Source organism: Typopeltis vanoorti, chromosome 22 (genome assembly GCF_054136105.1).
Source record: "Typopeltis vanoorti isolate ZY-2024b chromosome 22, IOZ_Tvanoo_1.0, whole genome shotgun sequence".
Classification (NCBI taxonomy): Eukaryota; Metazoa; Arthropoda; class Arachnida; order Uropygi; family Thelyphonidae; genus Typopeltis; species Typopeltis vanoorti.
Genome location: NC_143570.1, coordinates 14,371,109 through 14,389,441, shown reverse-complemented (window position 1 = coordinate 14,389,441; position 18,333 = coordinate 14,371,109). Strand labels below are relative to the sequence as shown.

The following is an 18,333-nucleotide window of genomic DNA, read 5'->3' as shown; positions in this document are numbered from 1 at the left end:
CAAACTTCTTATAAGCATCTCTGGCTAAATTTCATTTCACAAATGCATGAAATCTGATGATTTCAAGAATTCTTCAAGCCCAAAGAGGGAAAAGCATGCAGAAACAATTCCATTTTCTTCATATCTGTTCAAAATAATTTATATGCCCATTATGTTTTGTCATTATTTCAGGAATCTGGTAAACCAACAGCAGTTCTTTTTTCATAAATTCATCTCCCAGCAAACACACAAATATACTTAGTTCTCTTGCACATGCACACATACACAAAATAAGTTCAATTTCACCCACTAACAAAATAAAACTGTGTTCAAATTAAATAGTTCTGATAAAATTACTTGTAATATTAATTCTTTGGAAATTAGATAGGTATAACTTATGAAGTTACATGCTCACTGTACACTTATCATTAAATTGATAAAATAAATAAATAAGAAACTTACCTGCATTCTTTTCATTTTGGTCATCCATATTCTGAAAAGAGAATAAAAAAAAAATTGAATTTACAGGAAAACTCCTTTAAATTAACAAAGAAATTAACCTTTAAACATTTTATCATAAATCAAGCCCAACCAAGTCATGGATGATTATAAATCCACAAATAAACCTGCAACCCAGTAAAAACCACTGCATGTAAATCACAAAAGCTTGGTTTGAGCTGAAAATAGCATTTTAAGTTTAACAACTCAAAAAACATCTGGTGACAATTTATGGTTTTAATAGCACAAGAACAGCAAAGGTCATACTACACCATATCTAAAGTTATAGTAGTACACAAAAACAATGCAAACATCCATGTCTGCAGCAGGATTCACACCTACAACTTGGTTGGGGAACAGATAAGCTGACTATTCAAGCCAACCAGGCCAGCAAAAACTTCTGGAAAGTAAAAATTAACACATAGCAATCACATGTTAAAGTTTCTAAAAATCAACTCTAGTTGCAAAAATAAATACAACCAACTTATCATTAACAGAAAATTATATATCATTAAGAGTAGAAGAAACAGAAAAGGCTCTCTTCTGGACAGCATTAAAAAAAAATATTTGGGGAAGTTATAGGTGCTCCACCCAAAGTGAAGAATATTCTAACAAATAGGTGTAAAATAACTGGAGCAGAAAAGAATGCCTAGTTTTTTTTTTTAAGCTGAAAAGGCTACTAATGCAATGTGTTTATACATGGACAAGTTGGATGTAAATGTCAGGAGAAATGTGAACCTGTCTAGTGATTTCTGTATTGCTGTGGAGTACCTTTTGCAGAAAAAAGCAGGAGTAGTGGCATTTAAAGTGACCATGTTATCCTTGCCCATTTGAAGGATGGTATGGAGACCAATGTTTAAGATATGGTTATGGATTATCTTGAGGTGAGAATTATAAGGGTTATCAAAGGAGTATGTCAAACGGAGAGTACCACTGGTAATAAAGCTGTGGACAGCAATAGGCAGTGATTGTGAATAGGTATCTTATGTATGGTAGAAAGAGGGTAAAAGATAGAACAGACTCAAGATACTCAAGTGTTCTTAGCAGGGGTGTCAGCTGTCCACAATTACAGAATGAATTACCAGAAACCTTATTACAATGGATTGAAGTAGACCAAAGGCAGTTTCTAAGCAGACCTCGAAAAATTATCAAAAGCCATAGATGTATCAACAGCATATCTCTCCAAATCTCAATGGTCCGTTGTCCAGCGGCTGCCATACCTAGATTGGCAGAATCTGTACTGACAGACAAGTTAATTGTTGATGACTCTCCATTAAAAAGATGGAGTATGGCAATTGGTCAGTAGTTGGACAACAAGCTTCATCTCTCTCTCTCTCTTTTCCAGAGCATGCTGAAAAGAATTATAAAATCAGAGGAAATCTCTCTCTCTCTCTCTCACACACACACACAAAAAAAAAACCATTAGCATAGACATCATCAGTACAAAATCACAGAATGGCAATTACAGATAATTCTAAAAAGTGCTAAGTAGCTAATGTAAGGTAACTATAAAAGAGCCAATTTTCTATCTTACTAAAAAAAAGTTAGGAAATATTAGCCGATATAAAAATATCTCCCATAAAGGAGATAAACCACTGGATCAACTGTTACGTAGAACATCTTATTCTGTTTAATGTCAGTAGCACGCTCTGCAAGTCCGGACTGTTCAGGATCATGGTAATTTATCTTGTGTACTTCTAGCCAAATAAGAGCAGATTTTCCTGTTTGTCTGAAATAAGGTAACCCACAAGAGCAAGGAATTTAGCAGATGTCTAGATAACTGAGAGGTGGAAGCTTACCTTAGAAGCAAGAAAGACTGAGATTTTTCTGATGTGGTAAAACACGAAAATATTCAGTGGTTTTAAAACTTGTACTATGCATTCACTAATGCCATGTATATAAGGGATAGGAATACAAGTTATTTCCATATTTGAAGAGATAGAGATACCATAACTTAAAAGCTCTTTTGATGAAAGAATCCTTAAAACCATGTGGGACACATGCTAGCTTCCATGTGTTGGGATAAGTGGAAGTTGTACACTATATTTATCATTTGCTTACTAAATGACACCAATCAAAGAAACTGGGATATATACAAAATTTCACATGACAAGTCTCTGCATATTTTTAGCATTCAAAAATTAGAGATATTAAAATTATGAATATGAAAGAGAATTTTACTAAAATCATCCATAGAAAGTTTATTGAAGACTAAAATTTGTTAGGTGGCATTTGCCTGGTAAATGCCTCTTATGCCAACACAAATCATTCGAAATGCAAATTGTGGTGATAAACAGGCAAATGGCTATAATACTTTCAACAATGGAGACAAATTTGGAACGCTTGGTTTAGCACGTTGAGTTATGTACCACAGCAGTTTATGGAAAATGGCCAAAAGCTATTTGCATTTGAGGTCTTTTTTTTTTTTAGTGTCCTTATAAGGACACTAAAAAGACATAAGGACATAAAGACACTTAGTGTCTTTATGTTCTGAAATGAAGCTAAATGAAAATTCTAAACATTCAACTTTAATTATAATATCTAAATATTGTTCAATTACTTTACCTTTTCATCATCTTCATCATCCAAATCTTCTTGACTATCTGCATTGCTGTGTGTTTCAGATCCATTCTCTCTCACTGATTTTCCTAAATAAAGTGAAAATTAGTTTCTAATGCTAAAATTTTAGAGAAAACATGCATTTTTTTTATAGTTTGATGGGGGGGAAAGACATTTCTCATACTAAATGCAAATTCCCACCTAGTCATGTATATATACTGTTATAATGTGCCAAGGAATGATTTGGCTGAAGAATGGCCAAATAAATTTTAAACATTCTTTAAATTTATAAGATTCAAGATTATAAAAAAATGTGATAATAGTTCATTTAACAAAGTAACCACTTGAAAATGCAGACATATCAAGTAATACTTAGTCTATATTTGGGTTGGTAAGAAGTTAGTCTATATTTTGTGTAGTAAAAAGTTAGAATCAAAAAAGACGTACAGAAGTTTTATAAATTTGGAGTCAGAGAAAAAGCTAATAACAATGGGAAGTACTTCCTGGATTTCTGTTCAAGACAAGAATAATTACTAACATGTTTTAATATAAAAATGTGCAAATTCACGTGGAGAGAACATGCAAGAAATAAGTTCCATTCTCTATGTTACTGTTGGTACATAAGAGTACACAGAAGACTTGAAATTGGAAGTGATTAGCAATTTAGTGTTAAACAGAATAAATTTGAATTTCATATTGAAAAGAAAATTTAAAACAAATGCAAGTTAAAGCAGCTGTCAAAGGTGAACTAAAATACACAAACATTATTCAAGAATAAAATAAAAGACAAACAAGTATCAAACCCTTATGATATAGTAGCAAATCTTGAATAAAATGATTCAGCCAGAAGTCTGCAACAACAGAATATCACAACTTCATGAGGCAATCAAGGAAAAGAAGAAAATATAAAGTTCCTGGAAAGTGAGATGGCATTGCAATCTTAGAATACAGAGAAAAATAGAAAGAAAATGCACTGTGAACTAGTGAAAAAGAAGCATCAAAGTAGAAAAAGACATCAAAAATCATGAAATGTGGAAACGAAACTGGAGCAGATAAAATTCTACGAAATGCTCAAATGTGGAGGTATAACAGTCTAATGCATTGCAGAAGGTCAAATTCCAGATGATTGGAACAGAGTTCTGATGGGACTCATTTATAAAAAGATGAATGATATTGAAAGTGAAAATTAAATGTTTTTCTCTGCTGAGTGTTTCTGGTAAGATTTATACCAGTATACTTTAGAAACAGCTAAGAAAAACTAACAAGCTTGAAAAATAGTAACCTAGATTTAGGCCATAGAGGTTGTCAGGAATAAAATTTTAGACAAATAGTTGAAAAATCATGAGACTAAAGGATCTGAATTTAAGATTTTATATAGATCTGGAAAAGGCATATGACAAGGTGCCCAAGAAAAAGCTGTTCCTAGTTATCTGGTGTAAAATGAGATGTATCAAGCAATACTTAATCTATATTTGGGTTGGTAGTAAAAAGTTAGAATTGAAGGAGGTACAGAAAGAGTTTTGTAAAAATAGCCCTTTTCAACTATGAATGTTTTTTTTTTAGTTTTGGTTTCGTAATCACCTATAATCGACACTTGCGATGTGCTCGATACTGATATTCATGGTAAAATGAAAAGTAAAGTATGTGAGATAAGTGTGATAATTTTGGTATGAAAATCAACAATAAAAGAGCTCCTTATAAGGATATACTGATACTGAAAGTTGCAGTGTGAAAACAAATTTTAGGAGAGGTATAATAGGCCATCTTCTAAGTCTTTTGTGAAGATTCTCATCTATTAAGTAGACACCAGACAAAATATCTGAACATTTAATTTACATTAATAAATCTAATATAAAAATACTCACGCCCTGATCGTGTTGAAGGTGTCTTCTTAACTACTGGTGAAGCTCCTTCTACAGCAACTTCAAAGTAATATTCTTCAGGATCATGGCCTTCATTTTCTATGGCCTAACGAGGGAAAAAAAAAATCCTTGTCTTATAAAGAAAAAAATCAAATGTACTGTAACATTTGTTAAATTTAACTATACAGTATGTTTTGAAAGAATGTATACATTCTATAAACACTGATCCTAGAAAACATCAAGCAGGCATGAAAAATTAACACCACAACACAAAATTACAAGAAGGTATTTTTCACCAGATGGCCAGAACTATCTTGTAAATCGTTAAACACATGCCATTTCAATTTACACAAAAAGTTGGCAGTGGTGATAGGTGGTAGTTGTGTGTAGTACAAGAATTAAGTAGTAATAGTAGAGAGGAGAGTGAGATGTGTAGCAAAGTGCCCTTATACGACAAGACTTTGGACTACTTCGAGATGTCAATCTCAAACCAGTGCAATATTAGAAGTTATAAAAAAAAATCACATTTAAAATTGTTTTTCATTTTAATGTTTAATGTATATAAAAATAACCATTTGATTTATAATTAGAAAAAACAGAAAAAAAGGAGTATTATTAAAAACAAGAATTTAATATCAAATTCACACACAAGGTATCAAAACCTACATTAGTGTTTTATGAAGAAACAGTATTAACTTATCTGTTTATGTCCAAGTATGCTATTTATTTTTTCATGCTTTGCAGAACATAAATTTTGCTATTTTAATATAAGAAATAAGAATTCAAAGTTCTTGCCAAGATTGCTTGCACTGTTCCATTAAGCATTTTTCATCAGTTTTGATTGTCTGATTTCCATTCTGTACAGCATAAGTCTATCTAATGAAAATTAGAACTGTTATAGCTTTAAACATCTATAAATGCAAAACACATTGCCCCTGCCCTTTCAGTGTTTATTTCAGATTATCATTTAATAGTGATAGTGTAAATAATTTTCTTAGTCAATTCACAATGGACAAGCAATTGCATGTTTGAATTATCACTTTTGTGATAATTCAAACATGCCATACACATAACTTAGGAATAACATTAAGAATCTGACCATCTGCATATCTTCATATTTTGGTTCTTGGTGGAGATCTACACCACAGAATAGGAAAACATAAAAGGGAGAAAATCTGGAAAAAAGCTAATACTGGTGATAAGTAAAAATTGGTCATTACTAACACTGATAAAAGATGTGCATAAATTTATATGGAGAGAAGATGAGAACATAAGAATCTCACTATGTTATTGTTTTCACACTGGCTCAGGACATGAATACATAGGTAATGGTCAGCACTTTGAAACAAGTGCTCAACATTTACTTGTGTTGAAGTTCAGTAAATAAATACACACCCAGAAATGCTAAATTTATTTAGTTAATAAATTATGCCAATATTTTCCCCTAGACATATCTTTATGGGCAACACAGACCAAATATGTGTAGCAGAATGCTACGGTGCTAACTGGCCACTTATGATGAGCCTCTGGGATTTTAACTGATGTGAGGGAACCAAATTTGTTGAAGTTTGGCAAGCTGCTGATGCAGATTCTGAAGATCCTCAGATTTATAATTCTGTTCCTAAATAACAAAGAGGGTTTATTTCTACTGAAGACATAAATCAAAGCAACATACCATATTTTTCAGACCATAAGATGTACCTTTTTATATAGAGAAATTGACTTAGAATTGGGGTACTTTGGGTAGAATTGGCATCTACATTAGGTCATGGATCCTAATCCCCCACCCAAAGACCTATAGTAGATGCCACTAATGCACCATGCTACAGACTGTCAAAGCAGCTGGCTAACTCTGACCCCCTCCCCTCACTGGACTTATATCCTATATAAAAAACTCTACCTTGATAGAAAATCTAAATAATAGGCATATTGGTAAGCTTTGACATCACCTCACTGTTTACCAATAGACTTAAATGATACCTTAACATTCGGAAAATGTTTTTCTTTCTGACATCTTAGATCTCTCTGCCATCAATTCTGATTATTTTTCTTGGAAGAACAAAATTTACAAAGAGAAGGAACTGCTGTGGGTCCCCCTCCTCATCAACTTTTATATGGAAAATTTTGAAAAATGAGCCATAAACTCAAACCTTCTATCTGGCTAAGATATGTAATGATGTGTTCTCTGTTTGGCCTCATGATCCAGGCACATTAGACTCCTTCCTCAGTCACCTCAACAACCTACATCCAAAAATCCAGTTTACAATGGAAAAGGAAAATAATAGTTTACTCTTCCTAGATACCTTAGTTACTCGCCTTCCTAATGGTACACTTTCCTTCACTGTATATAGAAAACCTATGCACACAGGCAGATGTATTCATAAACTCTCCCACCACCACCCTGCTCAACAATATGGCATTATTAAAACTCTAACCAAGAGAGCCCACAATCTTTGTTCCAGTGGAACCGCTCTTTCAGTCGAACTCAATCACATACACATTTTCCTCTACGATGCCTACAGCAATTACAGTATTAAAAAAAAAAAATCAGTTCATCCCCCATTCCCTGGCCATATCTTCAGAATGAGTTCAGAAATGCCATCACCATATCCTACATCCATGACACATTAGAAAAAATAACCAAGACCTTGAAAAAGTACAACCTCCACACAGCATTTAAGCTCCATTGCAAGCTTGCTGCCCTTATCTGTTCTACCAAGGATCAGCTCCCTCCTCTCTTAGTGCCTAGAGTTTATAAAGTGCCCTGTTCCTGCAAGCTCTCGCATACTCTGGACAGACAGGGAGATCAGCACCCATCCGTTTAGAGCACAAATCTTACATTTGCAACCACGACAATGGTCAGTCTGGCCTAGCAGGTGTTCTCTATTTGTGGTTTAAGTGCAATTGTGGCAACACAGCATTAATCACTCACAAAATGGCATCACTTCAAGTGGAGGAGACCATAATGGATGAAGCAAATCTTCTAATCTTTACAGTTTGCACAGTGACGATGCATGCACACTGCTTCTTCCGTAGACTTCTGTTAAAATGGTCGACCAGACTAGGGAAAAAAAAAAAAGTGCAATTTCTCATGAGTGCCAAAATTAATGGACTATTCTAATGTTGAGGTAAAGAATTGCTTATGAAAATGTTGAAATTTGCATGGGATGCAGTCTATAGATAGAGAAAAAAGAAAAAGAAAAGAGAATAAAGTAAAAGGAAATCATAAAAGATCAAGGATAAATATATGCTCAACATCTCAAGTAATTGTCAAATGAAACAGTGACTGAATCCTGATAAAAAAAAAGTCAAAAGTGCATATATTTAAGGACTTTCTTGAATTAAAAAGAAATTAAAAACTGAAATGCAGAAAAGGCATCTGCACAAGATATTCAACCAGAAATGTTCAAATATGAAGGGAGTATAAAGTTTTAAATGCAATATGCTGCAAAGTTGAATTTCAGATTGCAGTTTCATAGTACCTATTTATAAAAATGGAAATAAACTGGGAATTAGAATTTCCCTTTGCAGTTTCCAGTGCAATAATACTTAAGTTACATAAGTATTATTAAAAGAGAAATTGGGAACATATTTCAGCCAAAATAGTTTTCAGAATTATACTTTAAGACAAATCGTGGGAATATAATAAGTGTAAGTTGTCAATCAGAAAAAAGGCATGACAAAGTCCCATGAGAAAACCTGTTCAAAATGCTTCATTAAGTCACAAGTTAAAATTGAAGAGGTACATTATCTGATGAAAGAAACCAGGGATAAGAGTGTACACACCATCACCTATATGAATCAGTTTACGAAACTAAGTGGCATTAACCTGATACCAAAATTAGATGTCACTCTCAAGGGTTGTAACAAATTTAGCATGAAAATCAGCAGCATTCTGAATGGAGAACTTAAATTAAGAAGCATTTCTACTCTTTAGGCACAATTTTTAGTGATGACCAGGAACAAATAGCTTGCCAATGGCAAGTAGATTGCATTATGTTCTTTTCTGTTATCTCTAACAGGTTTTAGAGATTACAGGTGTTATCTCCAATCATGTCCTCATTTTCTTCCTTCACTCTTTTGAAGACGAAGAGGGCAAATGCTGCTTACATCAATGCAGAACCATAAGCAGCTTCAGACTAGACAAAATAGAATATTTCTTTAATGGGGAAAAAAAAAAAACTTTACAAAAGCAAAACTGTTTAATATAAAGTGCCATTCTAAGTAACGAAAATGAATGTAAAAATGTCACTTCTCGCACACAGGAAATTTTTTCCAAAGATAAGGCTGTAAAAACTCAACGTAGCTTAAAAATTCCAAAGCGCTTTACATCAATTTTTACAGGTCACGTCCCATGAGAATGTCGTAAAAATAACAGTGTTTGACTGTATATTTTGTGCTAGATATTATTGTAAATAACCATTTGGAAATTAACTGTATTTACTCCTTTAACGAGAATATTTTAGAATGTCAAAAACAAAGGCCATAGTTTGCCACCGGAACGTTGTGTAATAGCTCTCTATTAGGGCATAAGAAAGGTTTACAAATTTTGTGTGTAAGAGAAAGTGCTTACAAGCTCTGTGCATTACACCTTTAAAGTTGGTATCTAAGAGAGCCGCTTAAGTTTCTGCTGACCGGCATGAAAAAGGAAAAAAAAGAAAAAAAAAAGGGAGTGCTCGATGGAGAACAAAGAGCAGGTCGAACTTAGAAGATGAAAGAGTCAAATTCTTCGGGGTTTACTACCCTTAGTGCAAGGACCCGAGATCTCAAAATAAAAGGGGAGCGAGCCGAGCATAAGGGGCTTCCAGTCACCGATGAGGTGGGGAACCCATTTCGGCAGTCAAAAGAGAGAGTTGGTGGCAGTTAGTTTTTTTTTTTAAGGCGGCAGATAGAAGAGCCAGTCGTCCAGGCATCACGGCGAGCCCAAGCCAAAGGAGAAAGGCTGATGTAAAACATCCAAAGCAGCTTCGCTTGGAAGTTTTTCTTTTTGTCGTGGGAGAACAACCCTTTTACTGGAGCTGTACAAGTACCGCAGGTTGAAGTCCACAACCCACTATTTTCCCGACAAGATACTGCTGATGCCAGATATTCCTGAAGCAAGCTCGAGATATGAGATGAAAGAAATGCCATAGAAACTTTTGTGCAAGACTTATGACTGAATGTGCGATACAGAGCCTTTGTAAGTTACATCCTTTTGTACAATTCCTCTCATAGTATGTTATAGATGGACTATTAAGAATTTGTTTAATAGTAATAAGAAGTGTTCTTAAAAGAATCAACTGGCATGTTGGAAGTTGATATCAAAATTGTAAAGAGTTAGCTAACCTTTTTACGAGTAAACTAGAAGTTTAATAAGTTGAAATTGTTAAGCAGTAAACAGAGAGTAAATAAGTTTTTGAGTTAAATAGACTATTTAGTGTTGAAGTAAAAGGGTTCTAATTCTATGCTAAAGATTTTATGGATGGAGAGAAAGCAATCTGCCTATTGTTTAATTCATGTATATTTCATATTAATGTAAATAAATGTGTTTTAATTATTTGTTAAAAGAGTGCTGCCTGATCTTTTATTTTACAACTGCACTGTTTCTAAAAATAATCGGACTTGTGAGCAGGAAACAATTAGGGCAATAGAAGCACAGTTTAGTTACTTACGAACCATGACCGTTTATGTAAACTTTGTTGAAGGAATTTATGCTAGTAAGAGATCTACCGGACGTTTTATCGGGTCTTATGCCAAATATTGATATATTGGATGGCACATTCTTACAAATAAATTTTCCAGTGTTCATAGGCATATGACTAATAAATACAGAAGGTGGATAAACACAGTATGCAGTAAAGTAAGTGAGAAAGAGAGGAAAAGTGCACACTTGCCAATGTCATTATAATAACGCAAAAGACAGCATGTTACAAAGCGCACCACCAATTACTTTATGGAACTATTACCGACTTATTAAGACATTAAAAATATTGGGATGGGGGGGGGGGGGGTGTTCTTGGCAGTTGTTTTTTTCATGGCAAGGATTTTGCAAGTCAAGCCTAGTCATGACAGTAAATTATATATAGAAAAACAATTTATACAGGGGACAAGGGAAATGAGTCAAAACGTTACATTTGATATTAACAATCTTGTGTCCAAAGGCCACATGGATTTCAAGAAAAATTACAAAAGGGAGCAGATGGCATAATCATTAAAGTTAAAGCAGAGCTTACCTCAGGGTGTGACCACTTAAACTGAAGGGCAAAAAGCAAATCAGTGATGCCAAAATAAAGACCAGCACATAAATCAACTAAGATATAGTTTGGGATATGCATTTAAAAGTTCCCAAAGACCAAAACATGAATTGGAGTCATGATAGACAAGACTAACTTGGTAAAAAACTGTCAATAGGAAGTGATAATGCAAATCCTGTATTTGCATTATCACTCCATATCAGGAATTTGATAACATTCAAGGATCCTTGTTAGTCTGTATAAGCTAGATTCTTGCATTTTACAATTTAAATGGTTCCTGAAAAGAGTAATCCTAATTTCCAATGGGCTGTACAATGAACTAAAGTTACATTCCTGGAAATTCAGTATGAAATATCATGGCCAAACTAAACTATGGTAGTTAATGAAATCATACAAACATTCAAATCATGTGAAAGACAGTGCAAGATTTACTATTTATTTCTGAAAATAAAATTCTAACAGAAGTAAGTTATGTAGAATTCTGGCTATAATCATGTGCTTTCAATTTAATTGTTCTTCTTTGTGGTTATCTTCCTGCAGTGTATTGAAAATGGCTATGAAAAAAAGTCAAATTCTACAAATAGACAATTTCATGTAAGCAACTTCCAAATTATTTAATATTATATCTTCCACTTATATCTTAATTCTTCTAGTGTTTTTTTAACTTGATAAATTTCTCCACAGAATGAAAAGCATTCCTGAACTCAACAAGTCTGAAACAGTATAAAGGTTATTCGGTTTCTTTTTTGATAGATCTTCACTCAACAATTTCAACGGTAAACTTTTCACAAGTTTATCTTCAGAAAACTTCTAGAGCTAACCAATTAACTATCACATCCACACTTGTTGCATTTTAAAAAGATTCAAAACTGTCAAGTTTTTACATGGCTCACTAGTTAAATAATAAAAAATGTAAAAGCAGGGAATTGTAAAGTTGGGTCTATTGCACAAAATAATGAAACTACTAAAATATTTTAAGTATTGGAACACTGAAAAAATTGGTTGGTAGCAGATGCACATGACCCAGATGGACAACTTGCAGATCTTTATTCATATCAAATGAGGTATGCTTGCACATGCTTATTAAATATGAACCATTCTTACCACTATGTTCAAACTCCTTTGACTGTCAGTAGTTTTCTTTACACTATAGTTCTCATGCCAGCACATTAGTGATTGAACTTGAGTGATGTGTTAAATGATGGAAAATGAGACTTGTCTGATCTGACTGAAAGAAGGCCAACCTATGTGCATTTAGCTGGAGTGGCAGTGACAAAAACCATGATGTTAGGGGCGTATTGAGATTGACCGTTATAGCAACATACTGTCCAACCACAGATCTGAGACCTTAGTCTGGTAACTTGTCAAGAAGAGTCAATTCATGTTGAAGGGGAAAAAGAAATAAGCTGATGTACGAATTGGTCACCAACATGCAAAATCACGTGATTTATACGTAACATTTTCCAACTATTATATAAGCAAAATAGTTACCACTTTAAAAACTACAATGTTCATAAAAGAAAAGTTAATTTTCCGACGTGCAATAATAAACAACTCGCCCCCCTCCACAAGACAGATTGATTACCCTATTATCGGAATGGATTCTCCTTCTGACATGTGCAGAAGTGTCAAAGGGTGTCTCGTATCTGTGGGCATACAGTACACAGATCATGGCAAGACAAGACTGAAGAGAAACAGTAGATAAAAATCCAAAATGACAGAAAGATCGTCAGGCAATAAGGCTTATTTCAAAAAAGTCACAGAACTACTGCAGTAACAGCAGAACTCAATATTCATGTTGCAGAACCTGTTTCCACAAAAAATGTCCAAAATGAGTTTCTTAATTCCAATATTGACAGCAGAACTGCAACTGCTAAAACTGATTACTGAAAAGAATGCTCAGATGAATAAGCAATGGTGTCCCAACCATCAAACCTGAAAATTAGAAACATGATATGGTTAGACGAGCCAATATCACGTTGTTTCCTCAAGATGAGTTTATGTTTGGAGACCACCCAAGGAAACCTACAATCCAAAATGTGTGTATCCAACAGTAGTGTGGGGAATTCAGTCTGGGCAACTACACTGGTATTGTTAGTCACATTATTATCCTTCATGGAAGAATTACTGCAAGGATTATTTGGACATTTTCAGTAAGCAAGTTGCACCCCATGCCCACCTGGTTAGCATACCCACTCTCCAACAGGCAGTGGATTCAAATCCTACTGTGGGCATGGATGTTTATGATTGCCTTTAGGTGGGAGATGAATTTCATTGTCTAGTGCAAGACAACCCCACTTGCTACACAAAATCATGCCCTCCAGATTAATTGGCATTTCTTATAGATTGAGGTGCTGATATGACAATGAAATGACACAAATATGACAATGAAAACGAAAAATTGGCTATGGTTTGTGAGAGATCCGCAAGTAGTTTCTTATATAATAGAGTAACATGCACTTATTACATATATTGGTAAATGTCCACTTCTACTTCTGACATTCACCCATTTTTCTCACTCTGTAGCAGGTAAACTTCTCATCGATGAATAGCTCTCGATTCTGAGAACCCACAAAAACTTCCTCTGTAATTTTTGCTTTGCTGAGTTGAGAGAATTTGCCAGTCAGGTATCTGAAAGCTGACCCAGTCAGGTCCATGGTTTTTACAGTTTTTTTTTTTAAACCAACAGTTTGATGTATAAGGGTAGTAGAATTTTGTGCATTTCTACTAGGTGCTACATTCTTCTCTCCACCCTCCAGAGATGTCCTTGCACACCAGTCTCTCTTCACATAGTGCAAATTTCTTGCTCAGTTGCAATTCACACAAAAAGCAGCAGTGCTTCGTCTATTCCAGCTGCAGACACATCAACACAGACATTACCTTCAAGTAACCACAGATGCTAGCTGTATATGCTGTACTGAAAACAGTCCAACAACTGTTTTAGGTTGGTATAGGTATGTTTCACGTAAACAGTGTGCCCAACTGGAATAGATGGAAGCTGGTTTCCATTACGCAGCAACACCACCTGGAGACTCAATTTGGAAGAGTCTGTGAATAGTTGCCATTCGCGCAAGTCATGTTTGATGGAAGGGCATTCATCAGGCAATCAACATTATAGTAGAACAAGGTCATCTTCCTTTCAGAAGTAAGGCACAAGCTGCTCGTGATGAGTGTGAAAAGAAGTCACTTTCCTTGATACGACTGCAGAAGTCTTGATCCCAGTAACTCCACATAGGCCTTGGACAGCTCCAGATTATGAACAAGATCATTCAGTTTTTTTTGTTTTTTTTTATCATGATGAAGCTTAATGGAATGTACACAGAATTCGGAAAGGATTTAGTCACCGAGAGACATCTTAAGGGATTACAAAAAACTAAATGTAACATACACTCAAATACAACACAATACTAAGCTAACCACATAGGTGACTAAAGTCCTATCTAGGTGGTGCACCCGCTATGGGTGACTGTAGGTAGGTGGCCTAGAATGTAAGTAGGGAGCTCTGATAATTTCTGAGTGCTGTATAAATTCCATTGTCTCCAACATGATGTCCTCACAGCACTTAAGCCTGTTTTTCTTGTGTGTGGGGGGGGGAGGTTTGCCCTAGAGACTCATGGGGGATTGTGCATGATTGGCTGATGCAATATGAGGCAACTTGCTGCAATCAGAAGATGAAATACAGAATTGCAAAATAACTATATGCAATGCAGACTAAGTCTCCCCTAAACAAGAGCCAATTGACAAATTTTGTCATTTTCATGTTCAGCACACCAAAATTAGTTAAGAATTGTTATTTTCATTTCAGAGGTAAATTGTGTGTTGACCAGTGTTATTGGAGACCTGAAGTGCCTCAAAAATTTTCCATGTTGTTTCAAGAGCAGGGTTTCCAGACTAAAAAAATAAATTAAAACTGCAAAAAATATAACTAATGAAAATAAAAAATCCTTATCCCACATATACAGTACAAAAAGTACTATAGGTTGGCATATAATTTTGTCAGTGGGAGAAACAAATGCTATTTCCAAGCAATGCAATATACCAAAATGACAATGCCAAATTCATTTACATCTTTCCTGGTCAGCACAATCACCAGATCTGAACATTACTAGACTACTCTGGTCAGTTTGAGACGAATAAGAAACAGATTTCACATCCTGTGAAACCCCAGAGCTCCACAGAAACTATTCAAAACTTACTTTAATCCATTCAAAGAATTCAAGGCAAAACCTGTACTGAAGGCAAAAAGTGGTCCAACACCATATTAATAAAGAAATGCGTTTAAATGTTTCCATTATTCTATTCAACTACAGCATATGTATTTATTATTATTATTATAATTTGACACCTCCAGGGAGTCCAAGGACTCATCAATAAGATATGAACCGTTGATTCATATATATATATATATATATATATATATATATATATATATATGAACCGACTTTCTATTTTAATATTTCAAAGTTCTTTTCTGTAGAAGTTGTGTTTAAGTCCTCCAAAGAAATGGACAAACTCTTTCTTTGAACCATTCTTTGAAATAAGCTTTGGATTAATTCTTATAGGCATTTTGAATCCCTCCAACAGAAGGCAAGAAACGGTTGCACCAACTTAACAAACCCTGGGCTAAAAGTTAAGTGAACACTTCTAGACTACCAGCTTTTTATACTTCTAATAATCAAGCTGCTATCTTCACTTCACACAGGAAAGGAATCATTTACCGATTTTCTCTGTCCAGTGCTTGTTTTGCACAAATCCTATGATGGCATTTGAATTCCCATATTTCAAATCAAGTGGCATCAGCATTATTGACATTGAATGAAGTTAAACATTAAGCAGGTGGCATCAAATATTTTAGTATAATAAACAGACTGTACTTCATGCATACTTTCTGATAATCTAGAAAGGATTTTTGATATGAAAGGTGACTGCCCTTTTCAGAAAGCATTAGGTTCTTTAAAGCTCCCAAAACTTTTCATATATTACAATGATAATGGCCTTATACCCCTTTGTTCCTATTGTTAAATAATTTTAAGCTGAATGATTATATATTCTACATTTCCTAGAGATTTTTCCAATTTCCTTGCAATTTTCTCCTTTTTGTACTCAGTAATTTGTATTGTAGTTTTTTTTTACTATCCTGATTAAGTTTAAGAAGAAATCAAGCAAGAAAATATTTAATAATTTTATTGCTTTACTAATTTTTTTCCTACTCTGCTATTGTTCTTTTGTTTATAAATCTCTTAAGTAGTTTAGTCCTTTGTTTCAATATTCTCGGTTTATTCTCTTCATTTTCATATGCCAGTTTTCAGGATCTTCAGTAGATTTTCAATACTAATGGATACTGATTCCCTGAAGTAGTTAACTAAATTTACTTCAATTTATTAACAATATGAAAACTAATCCATTATTTCCGGAAGAAATCCAACACGAAAATCATGATCTCCGAGTCCATTTTATACAAAACATTTATACAAAAGAAAAAAGGTCATATGAATGGAAAAATAGGGTTGTTCATATATTAAAAAAAAAAAAATTCAAATGGATCAAAAAGGCTTAAGTAATTAGGAAATGACTTCGATAATAAATGAACTATGCTAACATATACAATAAAGACCACTTTCTGTAACATTCTTCTATATTAAAGCTAACCAAATTTATATATATTATACGATATATTATATTATACTATATTATATTAAGGGACAACAGAAGAATCTGATTAAAACTTTATGCGACATATTTCAAATGAAGCCTAAAAAGTTATGCAATAAATATGAAAGAAACAAAAAAAAAAGAAGGTTCGTACAAGCATGACCATAATATATATAATAAGACATGCTTCTGTTATAGCGCGAAAATTGAAGAAATAGAACACAATAGTAAACTACCTTGAAAGATATTCTTTTTAACTAAAACAATCAAAATAGTACACGAAATACAATTTTGATCTGATTTATAATAAAAATTATAAAAGAATCTAATTTCAACAAGATAACTAGAAAAAAAAACTAATATTTCGCATAACGACTCAAGTACAACAATAGATATCAAATATGGCGCACAAAAAGAAAGAGAAAGGAAGAATACCTTTGTCAGCCTCTCGACGAGAGCAGTCTTTACACCGTTTTTGTCCATTCCTCTTTTCTCCAGTTCTACTCGCAAATCAACAACTCGAAGATCGCACAACTTCTTCTTTGTAGTAATTTCTTGTTCAATGCTAGCCATTTGCCCAAAAGAAGATCAAACCAATAATGGCGAAATAACAGGCACAAAGAGGAAGCGCCGATCACTGCGTATCACGCCAAACTACACTTAAATAATCTCGATATCAGAGCTTGTAGAGATCAGTCAGTTCATTGGACAACGCTTACTTGGTTCAATTACATCACACAACCTGCAACGAAATATCAAAAATAGTTTTATTTTCCATTAAAAGTTTAAAAGTTTGGGGATGGAAAAAAAAAATAATAATAAAAAAAAAAAAAAATATATATATATATATATATATATTAAATAAATAGAAATAATTACCCTAATAATATTAGATATGTATTTATTCACCCATTTCTTAAAATACACAAATAAAGCACATTGATAATATCTTAAAACCAATTTGATTATTAAGACTGTTGTAAATCAGCTATAAATTGCATATAGATAAAACAAAAGTCCTGGTTAAACAATAGGGTTTATTTAAAATGTAATATACTTCTAAGTTTGCGAATAAGCCGGGATTTTTTTCCGATATAAAACAGAATTATCGTTAGAACAATGCAAAGGGCTAGACCAGTTCTTCTCAGGAAAAGCATAAAGGATATTACCATTAACGAAGAAAAAAATATTTGTAAAGAATGCAAAGTATGACAGGTATTGTGACAAAAGCGGTGCTGCTGGGTTGTATACTGTCGTACGTTTTATTATTATTATTATTATCAACATTTTATCTCCGTGGAGTCAGAGACTCATCATGGGAGTTACTCACTATTGCATACAATGGCTCATCCAACCGCGTCTTAAAAAGATTCAATGTGTCCACATCAAAAACACACTCAGGCAATGCATTCCACTCACCCACCACCCTCCATGCAAAGAACCTGCTTCTCACTTCTTTGCTCATATCCTCCTTATATAGTTTCCAGCAATGGCCTCTTGTTCTACTACCCTCTCCCATTCTATGAAAAATCTCTTCCATATCTACCTGA

General features: G+C 33.9%; 1 protein-coding gene across 4 annotated transcripts in view; it reads right to left on the bottom strand.

Moving 5' to 3' along the window:
- Positions 1–17,421, bottom strand: part of LOC150094174 (uncharacterized) — a 40,807-nt gene extending 23,386 nt beyond the window's left edge. For 2 of the 4 annotated variants that reach the window (XM_090411899.1, XM_090411901.1), the window contains exons 1-4: positions 17,219–17,421; positions 4,902–5,004; positions 3,043–3,125; positions 442–472 (exon numbers count right to left, since the gene is read on the bottom strand). In XM_090411899.1, the coding sequence (XP_090268025.1) occupies positions 442–472; positions 3,043–3,125; positions 4,902–5,004; positions 17,219–17,356 (355 nt within the window). In that variant the 5' untranslated portion in view covers positions 17,357–17,421. The remainder of the gene's footprint in view (positions 1–441; positions 473–3,042; positions 3,126–4,901; positions 5,005–17,218) is intronic. The other 2 variants (XM_090411900.1, XM_090411902.1) reach the window with 1 other exon arrangement.
- Between the last annotated feature and the right edge of the window lie 912 nt (positions 17,422–18,333).